General features: G+C 34.9%; 3 protein-coding genes across 3 annotated transcripts; 1 reads left to right on the top strand and 2 right to left on the bottom strand.

Annotated features, from left to right (window-relative positions):
• Positions 1–234: 234 nt before the first annotated feature.
• On the top strand, positions 235–1,662 carry LOTGIDRAFT_159710 (hypothetical protein; the record flags this gene model as incomplete). The annotated part of the gene is made up of 4 exons (XM_009054198.1): positions 235–340; positions 551–654; positions 1,083–1,160; positions 1,426–1,662. The coding sequence occupies 4 exons, from the start codon at positions 235–237 to the stop codon at positions 1,660–1,662; spliced, it is 525 nt and encodes a 174-aa protein (XP_009052446.1).
• A 7,575-nt stretch (positions 1,663–9,237) lies between these two features.
• LOTGIDRAFT_74753 (hypothetical protein) lies at positions 9,238–9,972 on the bottom strand (the record flags this gene model as incomplete). The annotated part of the gene is made up of 1 exon (XM_009054032.1): positions 9,238–9,972. A coding segment is annotated over one exon (735 nt), but the record flags the coding sequence as incomplete, so codon positions are not given.
• A 10,457-nt stretch (positions 9,973–20,429) lies between these two features.
• On the bottom strand, positions 20,430–20,594 carry LOTGIDRAFT_115215 (hypothetical protein; the record flags this gene model as incomplete). The annotated part of the gene is made up of 1 exon (XM_009054197.1): positions 20,430–20,594. A coding segment is annotated over one exon (165 nt), but the record flags the coding sequence as incomplete, so codon positions are not given.
• Between the last annotated feature and the right edge of the window lie 3,401 nt (positions 20,595–23,995).

The raw sequence follows: 23,995 nt of genomic DNA, 5'->3' as shown, positions 1-23,995 counted from the left end.
GTTTTATGGGTCAATGCTGAGCATAATGTCAAATGATATTTGTCACTCCAGTATGCCCGTTGACAAATGAAATGAGTTTTATTTGCTTGAAATGAGCATAATGCCCAATGAAATGAATTGTTTGTATTTCCAGTGTTTCTATTGATCAATACAATGCATTCCAGATGTTTTAATGTTCATAATCTCAAATGAAATACATTGTTTGTCATTACAGTGTGCCACTTATCGAATGAAATGGGTTCAAGGAAGAAGACTAGACGATACGAGGCTAGCAGAAGAAATGGTCACTATACTCCTACCCAGCAAACTCCGACCAGCTCATCCAGTGACAAACATCCTCGTACGTATATAATATATTGATAATCTGAATTATAAGAGTGTGCGGTTTTCTAAAATATTCATTTTTTATCAGAATTGATTTGCAACTATCTGTGTAACAATCCGATGACTCTAGTTCGCCTACAATCCAACAGTGACATTCTGTTACTGATAAATATCACCGCCCAATCTGTTAACGATGATTTGTAGTTTGGTTGTATTTTATTTTTAGCATCCATTACTAAAGCACGAAGACGTCTTCAATTTGGTAGGAAGCCACCAAAAGATCGTGGTATTCCAGCAACAGTATCGGATTCAGATAACACTGATGAAAAAGTAGGATACTGTATCTTTAACCTATTTTCAGCTTCTCCAAAACATTCTCATATTCGGATATCTCCTTTAAATTCTTGCTCAAGCCAAACTTTCAATGGTGGCGCCAGCCTGGGTATGCTTATATTCTAGACACCTGATCCTACTTTCGTTGAAATTTTCCCCATTTATAGTTGATATAATTCCTCATATGCATAGTTATTTTCCTGCAACCGATGTTATTCCGTTTTGTAGTTCGTATCATTAGCTATTTTTTTTTTGCTACAAAGAAAATGACAATGAAATGAATGGAGTTTTACCTCCTACTTTTATGCACCATGTTGGCTAATGAAGACGTTTTTTTTGCTACAAAGAGCAGCTGGAAGCAACGGCTGAATCTATTTGATTATTGTTGTTGGCAAGTATCTCTATGATTTTCTCTTTTATTTCAGATTGAAAGCAAACCCTCAACGGATAAAGAAATCAGGTTAAATGTTCCCAATAAAGAACCAGTACAAACCACACCTTCAGTAAGTTATTGCGATAACTTTGTAAAAAATAGAAACATGGAAGCAAAAGATACCTCATTTCATAATATATTCAACATAAACTCAAGCAGATCCTATGGATCAGAGGTCTAATACTACCCACAGTTAAATTGATGTTTTCAAAAACGTCTTGTATTCGAATATCATATTTCTAACATATTGTGTGGGGTAACATTAAATCAATAAAATTGAATTGCTTACACGAAATGTTAATAACTGGAAAGTAAGCAATCATTTCCATTTTCAGAATACCAAGCCACCCCCCATTAACACGAAACGGCAAAACTCCGGTGTAAGGTTAAAGAAAGAACTAGAATTTTTATTGGATGATGCTGATCACGTGGTTTACCCAGTCAGGTTAAGGTCAACTCTGCATTCCTTGATGAATTGTAATAGAAACCGGAAAGAAGATGTTACAACTTCAAACAAATCTCAAAAAGTTATAGAGTTATCTCCACCTCCCTCTTCCAGTAGACAACATTGATCCGGTATAAAGGTGAAGGTCACCATTATTTTCAGAAATGGATCTTGAAGTAATACCTGCAACAGAAACTGTTTTATCCTACCAAAGCATCAACATAGTTCTGGATTATAATCAAAGTTATTATCATTGTGCCTTATAGTGTATATTTGACTAGACTTCTAAGTTTCCTAAATCTATTTCACGATCCACTGGTTTTATTCAAATGTTGAGAAAGTTTATGTTTGATTGGTTTTTGAAAGGCATGGTAAAATTGATGAACTTTGCATTGGGGCTGCCATTTTGACATCTGTGTTCTCGGGTTAGCCAGATTTAAGTTGTACGATTTCAGATCATGTGAAACAAAGTTCAGATTATGTGAAAAAAAGTTCAGATCATGTGAAATAAAGTTCAGATCATGTGAAATAAAGTTCAGATCATGTGAAATAAAGTTCAGATCATGTGAAAGGAAGAGTTAAGATCATGTGAAAGGAAGAGTTAAGATCATGTGAAAGGAAGAGTTAAGATCATGTGAAAGGAAGAGTTAAAATCATGTGAAAAGGAATCTTCTTGGAGTATGCTCGAATATACACTTTTTGTATTTCAATTTTTACTACTTTTTAAATATGCTCATTACTCATTAATCTGTTATGTCTTTTTAAGAAAAGGTTGTATTTGTTTATTTGTTTTGTTGTTTGCCTTTAAGAAAAGGACACGTTTGATTGTTTTTAGTTTTGATAGTATATAATTGTTATTTTGTAAGAGTTTTTACGCTTTCCTTAAATTGTTTTTTTTTGATGATTGTTCGTTTGATTTAGATGTTTCAAACTGAGAAATGCGAAATATTTTTGATCCATAAAATTAATGATATACTGATCATGCACAATCTTATTCAAATGCATACCTTGATGTTTCGTTTCCAGAAAAGATTTTCTTACCATGTTCAAGGAATTCCGGGATATTCATTGACTTTTGATGAAAAATTCAATTTGAGAGAAAAACCCCCTTAAATCATGGATGTCAAGTGTAGCGGTACAGACAAAAGATGAAAATAAAATATCTAGATTCAATACATTGATATTTGAAGGTGAATAATCCCAATTGATTATCATTTTTGTTCTGGCCAGACAACGTATTCTCGAAACGATCTTAGCGTAAGAATATCCTTAAAACAATGTTAAGAGTTTGACCTAGGATATCCTAGCGCTAAGATCATTTCGAGAATACGCGTCCAGAATTAAAATAATTCAAACAAGCAGTATTGTCTTAACAAATCGTTCTATATAATCTGAAAAGTTTCTTTTTTAAATTAAAAGGATACAGAAATCTGTAATTTGATAATTAATATTTTCATATTTTTAAATGCTCATGTTTTGTTCTCTTAAATAACATTTTTAATATCTGTAATGTACCTATTGTCAGTAAAACTGAACTAAATATTTTATTTTATTATGTGGTTTTGTTGTTTTTGCATAATGACCTTTCCTGATCGGTCACTTATTGGAGAATTCTGCTGGTAATTCTCTTCTAAATTAGCTTATTATGAATTACTTATGGACATGTGAGACAAACTGGTATTTTTCCAAGTCATTAGAACATTTCTACTTACTATTCATATCAGTATTTTCGTTTTCATTTTCATAAATGAAAATAAGGGAACACATCTTTAACGACAGGTTAATATGTATATAGACGTCGATGGAAAATTAACCAAAACAGTGGGGTAACGAAGACAAACAGTTGAGTTTGCGCCAAACAATGCATTGTACCTGTTATTGTATGGACTATTGATTTTAAGGGACAAATGCGCCATTTTAGCGGGTTAATTTGAGTATTGAAAATATGTAAGTAGTAATAGAAATATACGAAAATTGTGTAATTCCTTCAAAAATACCTTAAACTAGGAACTTTTTCTATATATGTCTTCTCTATATATCACAGAGTATCTTAAAATGACGAGTCGGCATTAAAGCGTGGATAATTATGGACACACATGGACTTGAAGGCTCAAATTTAGACGGTGGACTGTGAACACTATTACTCATTGACTTGGACTAAAAAAAATCCCGTTTCTGAGACTAGTATGATTGGTCAAAAAGAATGGCGTTCAATCTGTACGTTCAAATCTGACAGTCTGCAGCACGAGTTCATAGAGTCGCATTGTGTGTTGCTAACTAACGTTCACAATTTCTGTATTACGAAGAAATACATATATGGCGTATACTCCAGCTTTAGTCGTAATCTTGAATATGGATTTTTACTTTCTGCAAATGTAAAACGTAATTTTTAACAAATATTATATATGATCGAATGAAAATGTATTGATGAAAAAACAGATGGCTTATTATATATTTATAGACATTCCAATACAAGCGCCATCTTGAAACAGTTGGGCTTGTTTTTAACCTTATATACGATAAGTACCTATAATGCTAAGGGAACTATGTCGCTGTTCTAAGAGAATGTTGGTGTTATATGGGTTTGTTTGAAAGCCCCTAAAAGGGTCCATCGCGCTGGTCTAGAGACTAGTTGGCGACCAGTTGGCGACTCGAGTCTCCAATAGGTCTCCAAAACGTCTTCGCGTTGTTTCTATCTGTTGCGGCGAAGTTGCGAAGACTAATTTTGTCTGCGAGAGAGGTGTCTACGCGATTTTTCCGAAGCCTATTAGAGACTGAGAAGAAGTTGTAGCAGCGTTTCCGCGACGTTGCTTCACTCGCGCTATAGATCAAGTGACTGGTGCGTGCTGACGGATATGTATCAACCTACAAGACATCTGGGAGACCTTGCTGCGACGTCCTCGTGACTCCCGGGTAAATTGGTTGTCATCCGGTCTGGCGACCTCTCGGAGATGTTTCATCGCCATGGTGAGAATATGCGCCTTTCGATGTTCGCTTGATTCGCTGCGACTGATGAGTGAGATAGGGCATTTGTATTAAAGATCATATAGTTTTATGCCCTAAATATTTCTGACACCAAATTTCAGACATTAATATTCTGTATGTCCTATCATATGAGTGCTTGATTGGTCTGTTGGTCCGGTACTGTTCAGGTTCAGTGTCAGGTAGCCTAATGCGAGGTTTACTTGTAGGAGGGAAACACGATAGAAATATATGTGTGTGTGTTAAGTAGACGATGACAGTCAAGTTACCGACGCAGAAACCAGATTGATTGCTCTCCGGATGTACATATTGTTCAATCAAATTCTATGGTTTCTGTTTAACAGTTTATATTATAAAAGTAGCCAAAGATTTAGATTTTTAATATCGATACTGAACTAAAACCTAGAGCATAAAAAATATGTAGACAACAAGACAAAATATATTTGTATTCATTAATGAAATTGTAGCTGACAGTCTGCTTATATTCTCAGTAGATAAAGAACATTATAACTGGCTCCCTCTTCCACACCGCTCTTCACATTCCTGTAAGGAAATGAAGGAATACATCGTTAAGTTTGAAACCGAACACAAGTTTTATTCATTTACAGAAAAAACTGACCTGAATCTTATTCCGAAAGAGATTTGTTAGGGTATTCTGTTGCTGAAATTCATGAAAACTCTTCACAAAAAATAGAATCTGAAAACTTTAACCAGAAAAATCCTGCTAATAATTTTTTAACACAATTTTAAAGGTTAAGTATGCAAAAACGTGGTATATTATATCTAAAAATATTTTTGAAATATGCTATTTACATTTATGTTAACTACTTGATCAAACTGAATTTGTTTTAAAAAGGGTAAAAAGGAGTATAGGCAAGCAAGCAGTGAGCAGCTTAAACTGGTTTTGGTGCTGGGCCTCATAAAGGCTCGATATTTTTTGTTAAAAGCTTAAGAATAAGTAGGAAACATATTACAAGATATTGCCAAATATTTGGCGATGCCTCTATGACCAATACGGTAAAACACTGCTTCGTACAACCCCGTAAGTTAAGACAACATCTCGACTGTATTTTGTTACCTTGTGGGGCACAGAAACATTGTAGAATATCCGCCAATGTCTATATATGGGCCCATCAATGGTTCAGCCTTGTATAGACACCAAAAGTTATGCTAAATTTGGCTTCTGTCATGGTATTAATTCTCGAAACATAGCGACCCAAAAATGGATCTTAGCAGCTCTCATGAAAATTGAATTCATCGACCCAGTTTCGATGTATCATCCTAATATCATGCCAATCAAAATAAAGACTCGTGAACATTGCCTGCTATTGTGAAACCAATTCTCCTCGTGGGGTCATCTAATCTGAAAAGAATTGATAAAGCCAAGGTGAGGCAAAATACTCAGATCGAGTCTTACCCAGGAGCAAAAATAGATCACATTATTCAGATCTTGAAAAAATATCAACATCAACCAGCAGCTAACACAGCATCGACCCTGATCATATTATTTTCCATGTCGATCTCAAAAACAGAAGTGAAGCTATAGTGAAACCATCATGGAGAAAATGAACAACCTTATTTCTAAGGCTTCTTTCGTATTTCCCAGTTCCCAGATCTATATCACCCACATACCTACAGCTCATACTTTTCGACTCAAAAATAAAATAGACAGCAAGAATTTGGATAACTTTAATTCATATAGCCACCAGATACCACCATCATTCCCTACGCAGATACAATCATCAAAGTCAGAGGAGACGATATCCATTGGACGCCAATGACAGCCAAAGCCATTTATGATCACTGGGTGGACTTCATCGCCAATACCCAAGCACTTTAAACTGGAAGTGGGGGTTCCCAGAGTCCTCTCTTCACATGAACATACAATCTTAGATAAAGGTCTGAAGTTCATACCTTCCAAGAATCTCTCATCACGCATCCAATTAGTGGAAGCAACCAAGAGATTCGAAAGAAATTTGAAATAAAACTACTTTGATAGAAACACGTCTTCTCGTGGTCCTATCACTCAGTTAGTAGAAAAATCTAAATTTACGCCCGCGGATAGTTGTATGAACAAAGACATTTTGGACACTTTTAAAGAAATGAATGATCTAGTTGCCTTTAGTAAACGAAAAAGACAATCTTTCTCACGAGGAACGTACTGCTTTGAAGGCTCTAAAAAATGACAAGAATATTGTTATCAAAATAAGTGATAAGGGTAGTTGTTGCGTGATCTTAAATAGGCAGGATTATCTTGATGAGGCCGAAACACAGTTCAATGTTCAATCCTGAACATTACACTCGTTTGCAGGATCCAATCTATAAAGAAACCTCTAAATTAATAACAAATATTTTTAAAAATTTACTTGATAAAGACAATATTAAACCAAAACAATTTGATTACCTAAAACCAGATCAAGAACCACGTCAGAGACATCTATACACTCTCCCAAAAATTCATAAACATTCCGAAACTGAATGGTTCCTACCCAATAGAATTCCTAAAGGACACCCGTAATATCGGATTGTGCAAGCGAGGCGTACAGGGTATCAGAATACATTGATAACTTTTTATTTGCTTTTGCGTCAACACATCCTGCCTATATCAAAGATACCAACGGCTTTGTTGAGAAAATAAAAAAAATATCCCAGAAGATGCCCTTTTAGTGTCCTTAGACGTTCAGAACATGTATGCATACGCGAATCGATAATGATTCCGGATTACGCGCTATAAAGCAGGTATTCGAGCGAGCCCGAGAGACCATGCAGATAAAGAAATTCTTTTAGAAATTTGTTTGAAACGCAATGACTTCACTTTTAATGAAACAGTTGATCTTCAGGCTTCAGAAACTGCCATGGGAAAACGTTTTGCTCCTTCCACTGCTAACATTTTCATGGTAGAATGGGAAAAAGAAGTTTCACTCTGTCCCAAAGTACCAATTTTTTATGTAAGATTCCTTGATGTTATTTTCTTGATTTGGACTCATACACTTGATGAATTTTGGGAATATTTTAATATTCTCAATAACAACCAAAATTAACTTCCATTTTTAGCGACAAAGAGATTCATTCTCTAGATATTAAAGTTTATTTCAAATCCACTGATACCAACTTTTATTCAAATCATCTTTTCATCCGGAACATACTTTTCTGGCATTATTAAGTCACAAATTTCATCGAATTTGCACTCGCAAGAAAGACTTCGAGGAGGCATATTCTATTGTTTTCAAAAATTGCGAGAACGTGGCTACTCGAGAAGATTTTCTGCCAAAAATTCTACAGTTTCTCCTTGCAATAACTCTCGCTGTCAAACCTGTCCCTTTATTTCCTCTACTACTTCGTTCCGAAATAGACGTACAGGTTCTATCTTTCAAGTTAAGTCCTTCATTCCCCCCAAAAAGTTTCAAAATTACACTTCTGATTTAAACCAAAACTACATTACTTACGATTAGTTCCCGATTCTACAGTAACCATAGCAACTAGAGCAGCGAATGCGAAAACAACCAGGTACTTCATTTTCAGTTACAAATGTTATCATTGATTTCACAAGAAGACCTCGATCTACGATAGTTAGATTACTTCTAACAACTCAAAGAGGTTTTCAAGCCTTTTTATGTGCATCAGGGACACTTTGACTTTTGTTTGGCACATTCCAATTCTTCGTCCGATGCCTGTGGTTCCTGTAATTCCAGAAAGAGTTAACCGGAAATGACGCAGCCCCCGCAAGAGAAATCGTAATCAATACCAGACCACAATAGCATCATAATATATGTTATCTCCCCCCCCCCCCCTCCATCCCAAAATAAAAAGGCAAAGAAAAAAAGGAATTTTATCGTATATTGAATGGGTTATTACTTTTATAGTAGTACACAATATCATATTTCGTATTGTGGCTTCATACCGTTTTTTACGAGCAACTCTAGTTTGAAATGCATTGCCTGGTTTAGTTGGTATTTGATACTGTGGTTATTTTGTAAAATGCTTTCTTTTTGAATACACATTTTTACTTGCTTCAAAATGTAACACATATTGTGCGCCAACAAAAGAGCATGGTCGAAACAGGTGTCAACATATATATATAGACATTCCAATACAATCTTGAAAACATTTATTTCATAGAAAACAACTCATTGATTCGTACGTTAAACGTTATTGTTTTATTTTTTCCGCATTCCTTAAAATCAAAAAAATTACAGTTACAGTCAGTTTAAACATTTCAATAATCTGTCTGGTCAGTTAACTACTGTAATGAGATCAACAGATCATAGTAGGTCCATGTTTTAGATCTACTGTATGTCATACAGATTGTGTTTCATAAGAAGAAGCATAATTATTCCGATGCGATAGGTACGGGGAAACTGCAATTCTGACCCATTTTGAAAGGGGAAGATCAGGTTACTGCTTTAGGAGAATACTTTATTGCAATTGGTAATTCTGTAGCGTTTAAACATTCTGAGACTTTCTTATCCAGTGCACAATATTTAATACCCAACTGGTCAAGTCTATTTGCCTGTTTTTGTCGAGCAACTTTGATAATATCAAAAGATCTCATATGAAATTCGCCACAATTTACTTTAGTCACGAAAAATGGACGATTAAATGGACTTTTCTCGATAAATAAGTGACCTATGTTAGTAAATCGCTCACAGAATATTCTCACTCTTTCCAACAACTTATTAAAATGTTCAACTTCATCACGAAAATCCGGTCCTGTTTTGGCGATTTTTTGAAGCAACACAGTTTTGAAATGCTCATAAAGTGTGTAGTCCAAGATGGCCCAACGTTTATGAAGCTGTTTATCAGAATCTGTAAAGTTTAAATCCATTGTAGTGTTTGCACGTACATTGCGTATCACATATAAAATATCTTGAAAACTCCAATTCAGGAATCGTTTCAATAAAATCAACGATTCTGTAAAATATTCAACTACTAACACAAAATGCACTTCACTCTCAAGCTGCACAAGATATTCTTTAAATTTTGAAATATTTTGAAAATCGCTCGGCGGATATCCGAAATCATACGCCATCCGGTTATTCGTGTATGAAAAACCCGGACTTTTTGATTCATATTTGGAAGGGTTATTTAAATATGTTCTGATTGGGTTATCTCCCTGTATTCGTTTCAGATATTTCAGTTTATACTTGTCACGATAGTATACAAAAGCAGACACAAACTGATTGAACGGTTGCCGCACAATACCGACGTAAACAGTGTCTTTTGGAAATAAAGGCGCCATATTTTGCCGAATATAAACCGCGTGGTTACACATGATGTCATACAAACCGCTAGGGTGAAATGATGGTAATATAAGGCTACTTGAGTTTTTGAATCTACGAACTTTATTACCCTTTCGAGGCAGCATAACTGACAAATTCCTATGAATGGCAAATCGTAATATAATGTTCATCAAAGTGGAACTCGCTGATTTGTGGACTTTCAGAAAATAGATATGACGCACTTCCGCTTCCGGTGCAAATGATTCCTGCATATTACCTGTGAGGGCAAACACACTACTCCTATTTTTATTTTTATTTGTATTTTCCAGTTGTTTTCGCACTAGCCCCTGAAACTCTTTGAAATTTAGTTCATCCTTTGGCTTTGGGAAATTACTCATGGAATTTGGAAGCGATTTTAAAGAAGTCTTAGAAGCCCAAGCATTGCGAACAAGTCGCCTTTGAACAACTCCAACCTGTGTCACCGATTGGTCTGTTGGCAATATTCGAATTATAGCTGCCATGTTGACCAGGACTATGATAATCACTGACATCCAGACACACCGTGGCCATGATCGTCCAGACATTATCATGATTCTGAAAATAGGAAAAAAAGAAGAGAATGTGTTAAGGATTCGGTATTGAGTCAAAGATCAATATGTTCATCACAAACATACATACATACATACATCCCATGTAAACAAGTCTACATTCATATACTCTATTGACAGTTGTTGTCTGTAGTAGAGTCAGAAAAACTAGGCGCTGTCATGAAGATTTTTCACACCTCCGAAGGTGCTTTTTGTAACATATTTTAAATAACCTTTACGTTGAACGTATATTAGTGTTGGGAATTACCGTTACTTTCACGTAACCTTGTACTTTTGATTGCGAACGTAGTCTTAAATGGCCGGCAAGAGGTTAGTTTCGTTAAAAAAAAATATTTGATAGAACCACAGACACAAATGGTACATAGTGATGGTACGACTGACCTACTAAAATATCCATCTTTTCGAATATATCTGGGTTTGGCGGATTCGATTTAAAAAAAAAAGGCTTAAAACCCTTGTACCTTCGGAAGTGAGGAAAATATCAACAAAACATGGCCTAACATGGCCAGAGGCATCTGTTCAATAACAATACGATGGATAAAAATAAATGGTAATCTTACCTTAATAGCAATTTAACAAAAATACTCTGTTCATTCATTGTTAAAATAGCTAGTGTTGTTGACATACATCGTTGAAGCTTTTTGCAGTAACCATTCAAGTGAGAAGGTTGCTGCAATAAATGATGTCGTTAGTTGAATTAGAATTGCGTTCAGGCAAATATTCGTTTTTCCCAACCATACACAACACTGGTGATAGCTATGATGTAAAAGCACCTTAAGTTAGTCAGAGCATCTATTATTCTGCAATTTGATCACACATTTTAAGAACACTAAAGAATTGGTTCGTGTTTTCCATAGCAACGCCAGTTATTCCGCAATTTCATCAGAAACACCAGAAAAATATAAGGTATCAATATTGTCCAACCCTTGTATAGTACTTCCTACAGTACTTTTACTGCAATCAACACATTTGATAGGCGTCATAATCCTTCCTGCAACATGTCACTTGCGATCGGCTCTGTGTCGCCTTTTTTTAGTATTGTGGTTATGTTTTAATGGCGAACAGTGTTGAATGGTCTATCTAGACAATAAAAAAATAGAAGAAGCTAATAGTGTCCGTATCGAACTGGGACTCACCTTGCTTAAATTTGCTTTTAGTTTTTCCACAGATAATCGGCACTGAACAGCGTAACTAGTTCATTTATTATTAAAAACACTCTCTACGGCCATAACACATGCAAAAAAATACTGTACTGAAACAGTAATGAATAACTCACGTCATGGAAAACCGCTTCAGTGTTTTAAGATAAACTTGCTTGCAGCTGTAGAAAATTGATAAGAAAGTACTACATTCCTCTAGACATGCTTCAATATCTGGTAGATTTAAACTTTAGCAAAGCAACGGTAACACGTTTGTAAAATGCTTTCATGGTAATGTTATCTGAATCATATGTCCGTTATTAAACTTTGATATTGGGTGGTTGTTTAGAAAGGGATTAAAAATGCACCACACCGAATTATAAGACAGTATCCCACATAATTTCACTAACACCGACAAATATAATCAAGTCTATATCTTCGATTATCAAGGTTGGAATAATAATAGTTGCAAGATGATAGAATAATGGAAAACGATACAATTATAAACAATATTGACGACATCAAGTATATATACAGAGAAACAATAAGGTTCCTATCGATTTCCCATTGTTGATTTCAATTGAAACTCCTAACAATCGATGAAACATATGAAATTCTCTTAACCAGTTTTTAGTTTAAATCAATACCTATGAAACATGTAGTGAGACGTCTATGGTGGCCCATAAGCGCCATAGCTGTTTTATTATTTCATTTATGAAAATACCTTTCTTTTGAATTTGAATTCATTTTTATTTCACTTTCATTTTGATTTTGAATTCATTTTACTTTCATTTCGTTTTTTATTTTACTTTTATTTTTATTTTACCTTCATTTCGTTTTTTCATTTTACTTTCATTTTGTTTTTTATTTTACTTTTATTTTTATTTTACTTTCATTTCGTTTTTTATTTTATTTTCATTTTGTTTTTAAATTCATTTTACTTTCATTTCATTTTTACTTTTTATTTCACTTTCGTTTTGTTTTTAAAATCATTTTACTTTGTATTTCACTTTTGTTTTGTTTTTAAAATAATTTTACTTTTACTTTCATTTCACTTTTTATTTTACTTTCACTTTCGTTTTGTTTTTAAAATCATTTTACTTTTACTTTTATTTTCGTTTTAAAAAAAAAATTCTTCTTCATTTACTGCGCCATAGTGTCCAGATTATCCAGTCACACTTTCTATCATCCAAGCAATGACGTCATTGCATACTAGTGTGAGCAGGAGTTATTTCCCTTGTGCTCTTGCGAGTAACCTCCCCCTTAACGGAGCAAATAATTATGTCTAAACGAAAATGGACAGATTTTAAGGCCCAAATTGCCAAACGTAGAAACCAAACTAGTGATGGCGAAACCTTGGAATATTTAACTGTTCAAAGACTCTCAGAACATGTTGAGGGTAAATGTCAAAAATATCGCCGTCTTGGTCCCCTCACAATGGTGGAATTTAACGGGGAAATGTCATGACATTAGATAGCATTAAACTAGGCTGCTTGTCAAAAACATTTTGATATTCCATCTTCTTACAAATGTGATATCATGGCAGGAGATCGAGGGCCATCTTTCTCAAATATTGATCAGATCAGATCAAATCATTTAAATTACTTCACATCAGATTCGTTGAATTTTCTCAGACTGACATGAACACAACAAATGAACATAATAGGAATATGCCTTCTTGTAGTAGTATTTCTACTAAAAAACCTGTCGGCACAAATATTTTGTCAGTTACACCATCAGTACGACCTCAAGCTTTCCCTGCCTCCATTTCCCTTGCAAGCATGCTGAATATTGGGAAATGAATACCCCCAGCACCTTTATAGATTAAAAAAAGCTTGCGTTACAAGGTAACATACGCCCACTGGCAGCTGTCAGAAAAAATGAAACAGTCTTTAGTGACTAAAGTACGAATTTTCTCATATTGAAGAAATCATTCATGCTGAATAATTCCACAAATTTTTTTAAAATCAATATCAATAACCCAAATACAACAAACAATTAAATCACACAGCTCTAATCAAGGGCAAAAAACAACTTTTAACGCGTTTTTCGTAAGTTAATGGCATTAACTCAAAAACATTTCATCGAAAATGCGTCAAGTTAGAACCTGTCCGAGATCTTATCAATTTCAATGATCACACCAAGTTTCATCAGAATCGGTTGAAGACTGTAGCTTCTATTGTGCCCACGAACAAATTTTGACTTGTTTTTACAAAGGTAAGGGCAATAACTCGAAAACCGTTCATCAAAATTGCATCAAGTTAGAACTTGTCCGAGATCTTATCAACTCCAATGATCACCACAAGTTTCTTCAGAATCGGTTGAAAACTGTAGCTTCAATCCTGCTCACGAACTATTTTTAGCAAATTTCGACGCATTTTAACAAAGTCAAGGGCAATAACTCAAAAACCGTTCATCGAAAATGCGCCAAGTTAGAACTTGTCTGAGATCTTATCAATTCCAATGATCACACCAAGTTTCATCAGAATCGGTTGAAAAATGTAGCTTCAATCCTGCTCACGAACTATTTTTAACAAATTTTGACGCGTTTTTTAAAAAGTCAAGGGCAATAACTCAAAAACCGTTCATCGAAAATGTGTCAAGTTAGAACTTGTCCGAGATCTTATCAATTCCAATGATCACACCAAGTTTCATCAGAATCGGTTGAAAACTGTAGCTTCAATCCTGCTCACAAACTATTTTTAACAAATGTTGACGTGTTTTTACAAAGTCAAGGGCAATAACTCAAAAACCGTTCATCGAAAATGTGTCAAGTTAGAACTTGTCCGAGATCTTATCAATTCCAATGATCACACCAAGTTTCATCAGAATCGGTTGAAAACTGTAGCTTCAATCCTGCTCACGAACTATTTTTAACAAATTTCGACGCGTTTTAACAAAGTCAAGGGCAATAATTCAAAAACCGTTCATCGAAATACGTCATGTTAGAGCTTGTCCGAGATCTTATCAATTCCAATGATCACACCAAGTTTCATCAGAATCGGTTGAAAACTGTAGCTTCAATCCTGCTCACGAACTATTTTTAACAAATTTTGACGCGTTTTTACAAAGTCAAGGGCAATAACTCAAAAACCGTTCATCGAAAATGCGTCAAGTTAGAACTTGTCCGAGATCTTATGAATTCCAATGATCACACCAAGTTTCATCAGAATCGGATGAAAACTGTAGCTTCAATCCTGCTCACGAACAATTTTTAACAAATTTCAAGGCGTGCTAAGTCAAGGGCAATATCTCAAAAACCGTTCATCGAAAATATGTCAAATTCGAACTTGACCGAGATCCTATCAATCTAAAGCATCACACCAAGTTTTATCAAAATCAGATAAAAACTGTAGTCTCTATAGTGCTCACAAGAAATGTTGACGGACGGACCGACGGACGGACCGACGACAGGGGCGACGACAATATACGACCACATATTCATGTGGGCGTATAAAAAGGAGAGTTTAATTCTCGCACGACCACATTCAAGGGGAATTACTCTAACACTTGGATGATAGACAAAAGTGTGACTGGATAATCTGGACACTATGGCGCAGTAAATGAAGAAGAATTTTTTTTTAAAAACGAAAATGAAAGTAAAAGTAAAATGATTTTAAAAACAAAACGAAAGTGAAAGTAAAATAAAAAGTGAAATGAAAGTAAAAGTAAAATTATTTTAAAAACAAAACGAAAGTGAAATAAAAAGTAAAATGATTTTAAAAACAAAACGAAAGTAAAATAAAAAGTAAAAACGAAATGAATTTAAAAACAAAATGAAAGTAAAATAAAAAACGAAATGAAAATAAAACGAATTTAAAAACAAAATGAAAGTAAAACGAATTTAAAAACAAAATGAAAGTAAAATAAAAAACGAAATGAATTTAAAAACAAAATGAAAGTGAAATAAAAATGAATTCAAATTCAAAAGAAAGGTATTTTCATAAATAAAATAATAAAACAGCTATGGCGCTCATGGGCCACCATAGACGTCATATGTCGAGTTATAAAAGTATCTAAAGTCCGGCGCACACACGAGCCATCAGCTCAGGCAGAATTCATTCGTGCACTTCTCCTTACGATAGCTTTCATGTGCGAGTAAATTCGTGTACGATTTTGGTCATTCGTGACGAAAAATTTTTCCCACGAATGAACAAATGCTTGTGTGAGCGCGTAACTAAAGATATCTGCTTAGAGATAAATTTATGTATGCATGCGTAGTCACGTAAAAATTCAGAATGGCCTTATATTTAGCTGCACGTGGTTTAATTTTGTTATGAGTCCGCGGAAAAAAATTCAGACACTATCTTGGATTTTTGAATCGGTGATGCAGAAGAAAATTATCTCGTTTAAAATATCTAATTCATTTTACTGACTGGTTGACATCTAAATTTAGGTTTCTAATAGCTTGCAAAAAGCATAACGAGCTCAAAAACCTTACGTGATTCTTTTTAAAAACTTTTTGCGTATAAAAATTAACGACTGGATATTTTTATTTTGGTGTATAGTTTTGACAAATTTGAGCCAAAAAATCTTTTCGACCTACAAAAAGCGGAAAGCCATATTGTTTACAACGTCTTTCTGTCGCGGGTTATGATTGGTTATATTCTCTTCCATACAATGTAGCCATATTAGCTCATATTCACAATGGTCAACGTTTTATGAATATCGTCCTACACCTACAATACTACAATGGCCACCTTTGAGACATCAATGAAGTTAGTAAATGCAGTTATGCTAGTGAATACAGTCAATTAGAGCCACAATTTTTACAGCCTTTCTGTCGAGGGTTCTTATTGACTGTAATCAAATCTCTGCATTCCGTCATACAAAAGAGTGGCTATCGTAGTCAAGGTATAAGGCAGAGTTTGCAAACTTACTAATGATATTCATACCAATTGCAGTCATTGATATGATAATGGCAACTGATCCCATCAATTCTTAATGTATTTTTTAAGTTAAGTTTCGCTTCAAAAGGTATTCTGAATGACAATAATAAGTTGCTGTAGAGCGTAGGTTTTCAACCATAACATGTCTCGACATTATATGGATCGAATTCCTTCACAATGGAGGGTAGATTGTAGATGAAGGCCATTCTATAAAATATGTGATGGCAGCCTGAATTGTAAGTAGAAAAATAAAGTTTCCTATTGAAGATTAATGAATGCCATCATTTCGAAAAAGGTCTGAAATAGTAGGAAATCTTGTATCTGTCGTGTATCTTAATTTCTTTGCTTCATGCAATAGTTCTTCAATTATAAAATGCTTTAGTATCCACTAAACCTCTTATTTTACAATTACTGACAACGGCAGTAATTGTCTAATATGACAGGTTACGAAGTGGCAGCCAGGCAATAAACTTGACAACATGATATTTTGGAGTGGGGCATATTCCAGAGAGACTTTGCTGTGTACAGAATTTTGAAAAGGAGTTAATTAATTCCCGTATTACAGGAAATGTAAGTATTCTGTGACCAAGCGGCATCTAATAATCTGTTGTATGTGTATGGTTTTAATTCTGCCTCTGGAGCTGCAGCCCGAAAACTTGTCCAATCCTTACGGGAAATAGAATCACAGATATTATTCAGTTTACGAGGCATATGACATGCCCGAAATATGATGTTGTTTAATAAGGTATAGAGGGTTGAACTAACGACATAACCCTTTTAAATGATGAAGTGAATGTTCAAAATGGTGACCAAAAACATGTTATAGATATGAAATAATATTGTTGTTGTTCGATAGGTGACTATACCATAAAGAAATGACAGTTTATGGGAACTGACTCTAAGAAAGTTTTGTCTTTCATAATAGCTTGATTTTTTCCAATGACAATGCCATTGAAAGAAAAACCAACGCCCAGAAAAATATTCCCCACAGCCTAAAGTATGATTACCAGCACTATCACAGTATATTGTAGAACATGAGCACCATGCAATTCAATTTCTGGAAAAATAGTTCCACCTTAAAATTTACTTAAAAATTGCATACAAACAGATATGTCTTGTTTAATTTCATTTGTTAGCCTTATTAAGTGCTGTGGACGTTTAACGCCTATCATGGAAACGGAAACATTTTGGTATATCGGCTTCATTTTTGCAAAATAAAGTCGTGAACCTGAGAGCATTATCGAGCACTATACACTCCGGGGAAGATCTGGAGTGATGGACTCCGAGGGAAGGGTACAGAAAAGTGATCGGCTACTGTTTTTGTTCAGTTGGTTCGATCTGGACCAGATTCTCCCCGTTGAATTAAATTATTTGATCGGCCCAACTGCCGTTCCGAATCGACTCTGATCGCCATTAACTGCCTCTAATAGTCCTAAATCGAATGGGTAGGGGTAATCACGGACGTTACTCGCACGACTGATTTGTTTCTGGTACGCGAAAGTACGCGCAAGTATCCTAAGGTACAACTCAACTTCGAGCGAAAAATTGACGATCGGCCGCTTAGCTACCGATAACTGCCGTTCTTCTACCGTTCTTTGCGCGAGAGTGGCCGAATGTGGGCTTATGTTGACGCATGGAGCCGCTGTATATTTTGACACACGTCGCTCGAGAGTGCTAGAGGTTCAACCGAAAGCTAAAGAGTGTGGGCGAGACAAAGTGAACTTCAGACGACTAAGACGACCAAGACGACCACGAGCCGACGATTTTGACAACAATCGGGCCGATCAAAAAAGAAATCATCGGGAACAATCTGGTATAGATCGGAGAGAAAGGAAAAAAACAATCCTTTGAGAAATGGGGGCTTTAGCCAACCACGTCAAAGAGTCCAGGCGATCTCTAAGAATGTCTAAGAATGAACATTAAATTTAAATCCAATAAATTCAATAATTATTAAGTTTTATGGTTTAACCTGATCATAAAGAGGTACAATTGTGTAATTATGACACCAGGTAAATTAAATGTAGCATTATGTGGTGAATGAAAAATATACAATTAAATTGAAGGTTATTGTTATACAGGAAGAAAAAAAAATGACTCTTCAGGCATATTTTTAATGGTGACGGTCCATTATCATGAAATGTCTAATTGTTGGTGAAGGGTAATATACGTTTATCATTGCATCTTTATTACTTATATAATTTTATGTCCAAAAAATTTAATCTTTTAAAATTGGTTAAAATAAGTCTTCGTTCATCAATGGAGTTTTTTTTATGTCCATACTAGGACATGAGGTACATGTAGTATCCTTTTAAGCAATTTCAAATAAATTTGATAAGATCTACCATTTTGTGTTTTAGTTATAGGTGTTATAGAAGATACTCTCCTAAACATTCAGCTCAGAGCTCACTGATGATTGAAAATTGCCTTCTATCAAAACTTTATCGTAATATTTGACCTAAGTTGTAGGATACAGGTTCTGTCCATTTAATATGATTGATCACTATATCTCCTCCGTTTGGAAATCTCCAAATTGAGTGATTCACTTTCCATACGAAACTACATGGAAATAACACACACGAACGTATTTCCAAACCATTTAGAATCTCCTCCTCGACTTAGAAAGTCTAATTATAATAAAGGCTATTATATTCAACCAAGCCTTCAAATCACACTTAATAATAGCTTTAAATGTTATTTGAAGGCATTGTTGAAATATGATACTTATTCAAAAATTAAGGTAAATGTAGAGATTCAAAATGGCTGTGAACTACGATCGTGTGTGTTATTTCCATGTAAGAACCATACGTAGTTTCGTCTGTTTAACTTTCGAGAACTATTGTTTCCATCTTGTTACAAATTTCATAGCATCCTTACGTGTCCTTCAAAGCCATAAATTTTGTTTGGTTTCATTACAGTTTTTACCCTTTGAGCTGAGGTTATCCAAATAGAAAAATTATTTCTCACTCTATGTTACAGACATTTGATATGATAGATATAAAAGGAGACAAATTCTCATTTAAGCCATTGATTGATGGGATGATTTGGGCCTTGAATATAGTGAAATTCATAATTCCAAAATTAAACTGGACATATTTCTCTTGTAATTTTGCTCTTTTCACAAGTTTATCAAATGCCCAAAACCTAAAGTACCCGAGAACTGTTTCTCTTGTTGATAAAGTCTAATTTGGATATACAAGGAGAACGTATAATAATTGATTATCCAGTACTTAACAGTTGCGGAATTAGAAAAGGCGACTGGTTAATGTTATTTTCAAACACGGGTAATTATGGATGCATATGGAAGGCCAAGATTTATACGGTAAGCTTTGAACACTATTATTGATTTGCATAGCCGAAGTATGTCTTTTAAAGTGAGAGTATGCTATGCATTATTTGGTACATATTTAGCACCTAGACTAAATAATGGCTTAAGAACATCTTTTTTTTTCATCATCAACCCACAGATGATTGGACCATGCGAGGCCCTCTTAGCCTCATCAACGAACGTCTGGTTACTAATCGAAAGGCGTGGACGATTTTCCCTGTCAGTCCCTCAAGTCAGCCAGACAGGATGGTTACAAGCAATGGCGGCGACACTGCTTACGAGAAGATGACCAGACTGAAAGCTATCTGGACTAGGACATAATGTACAGATTGATCAACCAATTCTTACCGATCACGTGTTTAAGTTTATATTTTAAAAGAAACCAAAGATTTACCCTAGGTATATGCAGAACACAAAAGACAAAACATCTAAGTTTTTATTCATTAAGTAAATTTTGGCTGATCTCTTAGTTTCCTGGTTCAGTAGATTACCCCTTAAGAATATTATTACTGGCCCCATTTCCACACCGCTCCACACATTCCTGTAAAGAAATGACAGAATACATCATACATCGTACAATTTAAAAACCGAATGAATGAATGATTTAGAATATTAGAGTATATCTTTATAACGTTGCCTATGTGAGCATGTAAAACATTGAGTTAGTAAATTTAGACATAATATACCCTTATGTCCATGTCCCTTGCTTCATACTCGTATTCTATATGTCAATCATATCCCTTTCAATAAAGCTGAACCTACCTGAAGACTTTTAAAATTATTTTCATTGCCACCACATCCACCATACACAAAGCCTTCACATTTACCACTTTTATGATTGAAGTAAAATCTTGGGAAGTATCCTTTACACATTCCAGGTTCAGATGCCAACTTACAAGCTATAATAAAATATATATTATATTTACCGTTACATCTGCTATGTTTTATAGAACCACCTGCTTTGTTTACCGATATCCCGTGTTGTATTTACTTGTATCCCCTGTTGTATTTACTTGTATCCCCTGTTGTATTTACTTGTATCTCCTGTTGTATATACCGATATCCCGTGTTGTATTTACTTGTATCCCGTGTTGTATTTACTTGTATCCCCTGTTGTATTTACTTGTATCTCCTGTTGTATATACCTATATCTCCTGTTGTATTTACTGGTATCTCCTGTTATATTTATTGGTATCTCTTGTTATATTTACTGGTATCCCCTGTTGTGTTTACTGGTATGTTCTGTTATATCTATTCCCTGTTATGTTTACTGTTATCCCCTGTTGTATTTACTTGTATCTCCTGTTGTATTTACTTGTATCTCCTGTTGTATTTACTTGTATCTCCTGTTATATTTACCGGTCTCCCCTGTTGTATTTACATGCATCTCCTGTTGTAATTACTGGTATGTTCTGTTATATTTATTCCCTGTTATGTTTACTGTTATCCCCTGTTATGTTCACTGTTATCCCCCGTTGTGTTTATTTGTATCCTTTGTTGTGTTTACTGTTACCCCATATTGTGTTTGGTGGTATTCCCTGTTATGTTTAATTGTATCCAAAGGGGTTGGTATTCCCTGTTATATTTACTTGCATCTCCTGTTATATTTACTAGTATCCCCTGCTATGTTTACTTTTATCCTCTGTTGTGTTTTTTGGTATCGTATCCTTTGTTGTATTTACTAGTACCCCATATTGTGTTTGGTGGTATTCCCTGTTGTGTTTAATTGTATCCAAAGGGGTTGGTACTTTCCTACAGGAACCGACACATTATGCAGAATATGAAGCTCATATCAATACGCCTCAGCCACTTTTTTGCCCAAACTTCTATAAACTATCAATTGACAAAGTGCCAAAATTTCAAAATAATTTTTAAATAATTACTTACAAACAGACGCCGATTCTACAGTTACCAAAGCAACCAGAACAACCAACGCGAAAGCAACAAGGTACTTCATTTTTAGTTCCCACAAATTTTAAGAAAAGAAAAAGTGAAAATGTTATCACTGATTACAAAATGTTAACTGAAAACCGCACCCTTGGCTAGTTAGATCACTTCTTATCATTCGAACATCCAGTCATCTTTTATTCAATATTGTTTTGTTTGATTAGTTACATACTTTAAAGCCCACTTCACACCTACACAACACTCTTATATTGTTAGTTCACGAGTTTTAGAAAGAAGGTCAGAAGGGACTTTACTTTCGTCTACTTGACAGTGCATTCGATCTTAGGTGAATGAGTCCACATTGTCGCTGCTAGAAGACACTTACTCTCTGTGAGATAGTGGTCATCCAGCGTATTGGTGAACAGAACGCTTTTGGGCTTTTTTCCTGTAGAGATCGAACTTAATCTACGGACCAATTTCTACTAGCCGTTAACTCTGCTGGTATTTTTGATACAGTTTCATGTTTTATTTTTATGGTGAACACACCAGGTTGAATCGGGGCTTGATAATATTGGTGAACGTGACGATGTAGATTTTAAACTTCAATCAGACACGTCTTTGTGTATTGTATTTTCTATACCCACTCGTTACATTCCATCAGTACAAATAGTTAAATACTAGGTACAATATGTTCACATTATGTCTACAATTGGGTTTTATCAACTTCCGGTTTGGTCGGTTATTACGGATGAATGATTGGAATTCAAAACAACCATTCACATTTCCAGGAAATGGATTGGAATGGTGCTTAAGTCAGATTATTGTTCAATAACTTGGGGAAAAGAAAAAACAAAAACCTCATAAGTTGGAACACCATATTATCAGGACACAATGAAAGTCTGAATATCGGACAATAACTTAGGTAACAAGTGTAATTTAAATATTTTATTTTATTAACTAAGTGTATATGACGCAGATTAGGCTTCTGTAGTAATGAGTGAAGCACAAATATTGAATTTCAACAAGTTTTTATACAGAATCAAATTGTGTGGTATAGGAGAACTTGGAACTGGTAACAAATAAACTGGAAGATTTTGTGTTAGATCGAGGATCTAACTTAAAAAATGTTTCGCAGCCTAGTGTATGAACATCGTGCCCCTTTAACTACAGGTGGAGAGAAAGGTCATGACGATCCCGGCTATAGTCCACCTGTCGAATTCCCAGTAACTAAATCTATTTTCAAGAAGTCCCAAGTTTAGATAATGATCTATGTATAGTAACAGTCTACTTCTTTGTGACATGACAAGAATGACGAGGAGATGAATATCGTGAAAGAATTTCGTCAGATTAATCGTAGCCTAAAACAGGGGTTTTCCATCTTTTTCTTAATATTACTCCTTTTAGGACCAACCCACAAATTCCTTCGAAAGTGAAGAGTTGTAGGTCCGTAGTTCAAAAACCTCTATTTTTTAACTCAGCAATTCTAAAATTAGATGCATAAAATGGTTTTTTCTGTCGCCAGGTCAAACAATACAAAGGACATACATATAATATCACGTATAATAAGCCTAGTTTACACGTTGAAATTAAAACAGAATTACCTTTTAAGTGAAATTGCAAGAACCACAGACGTTTGATTGAATGCTCTATGGATGTACATGCTGCTCAATCAACTCCAACTGTTTCTCTACGATTTCTAATACGGATGCTAAACCCAAGACAGATACAAAAAACGAAAGTGAAAATATCAAACTTTTATTTCAATATTCTACCTCGGTAGATTATCCCTCAAGAATATTATTACTGGCCCCTGCTTCCACACCACTCTTCATATTCCTGTAAACAAATGAAAGAATACATCGTTAAGTTTGTAAAATGAATTTATGAATTTATCAATATTACAACCTTATTCATTTATTAGAGTCGTCAATTTTCCCTTTAACCGATAATGGTCATAATTTTAGGTAAATGTTTAGCGTTCAAAATAAATGAAATGAAATGAATGGAGTTTTACGTCCTACTTTTCTGCATCTTGTGGGCTAATGAAGACGGGCGACGCCATGCAGGGTGCAACGGGAGAATTTTTGCCAGGACAGCGACATTAGCCTGCTCTTTTCCAATTTCCATCTGTCGAGTGATCTTTAACGTGCACAGCCTGTAGCACACGGGGCCTCGGTTTATTGTCCCATCTGAACGACTAGACGCTTTTTCAATGTCAGCCCCTTCGACCTGCATCACTGACAGGGGGTATTCCGAAAGAGATATGTTATTATATTCTATCCGCTTCTATAGACAGAACCATTAAATCTTATCATTATATCTTGATAATGTTGCCTGTATGAGCATGTGAATTGTTGAAATGCATTAAAAGTATAGTATTAAGTATACCAGTAAATTTTATACCTCTTTAC

The sequence above is a fragment of the Lottia gigantea genome, assembly GCF_000327385.1.
Source record: "Lottia gigantea unplaced genomic scaffold LOTGIsca_21, whole genome shotgun sequence".
In the NCBI taxonomy this organism is placed as follows: domain Eukaryota; kingdom Metazoa; phylum Mollusca; class Gastropoda; family Lottiidae; genus Lottia; species Lottia gigantea.
The sequence above is the reverse complement of the archived record's forward strand: the minus strand, read 5'-3'. Positions and strand labels throughout refer to the sequence as shown.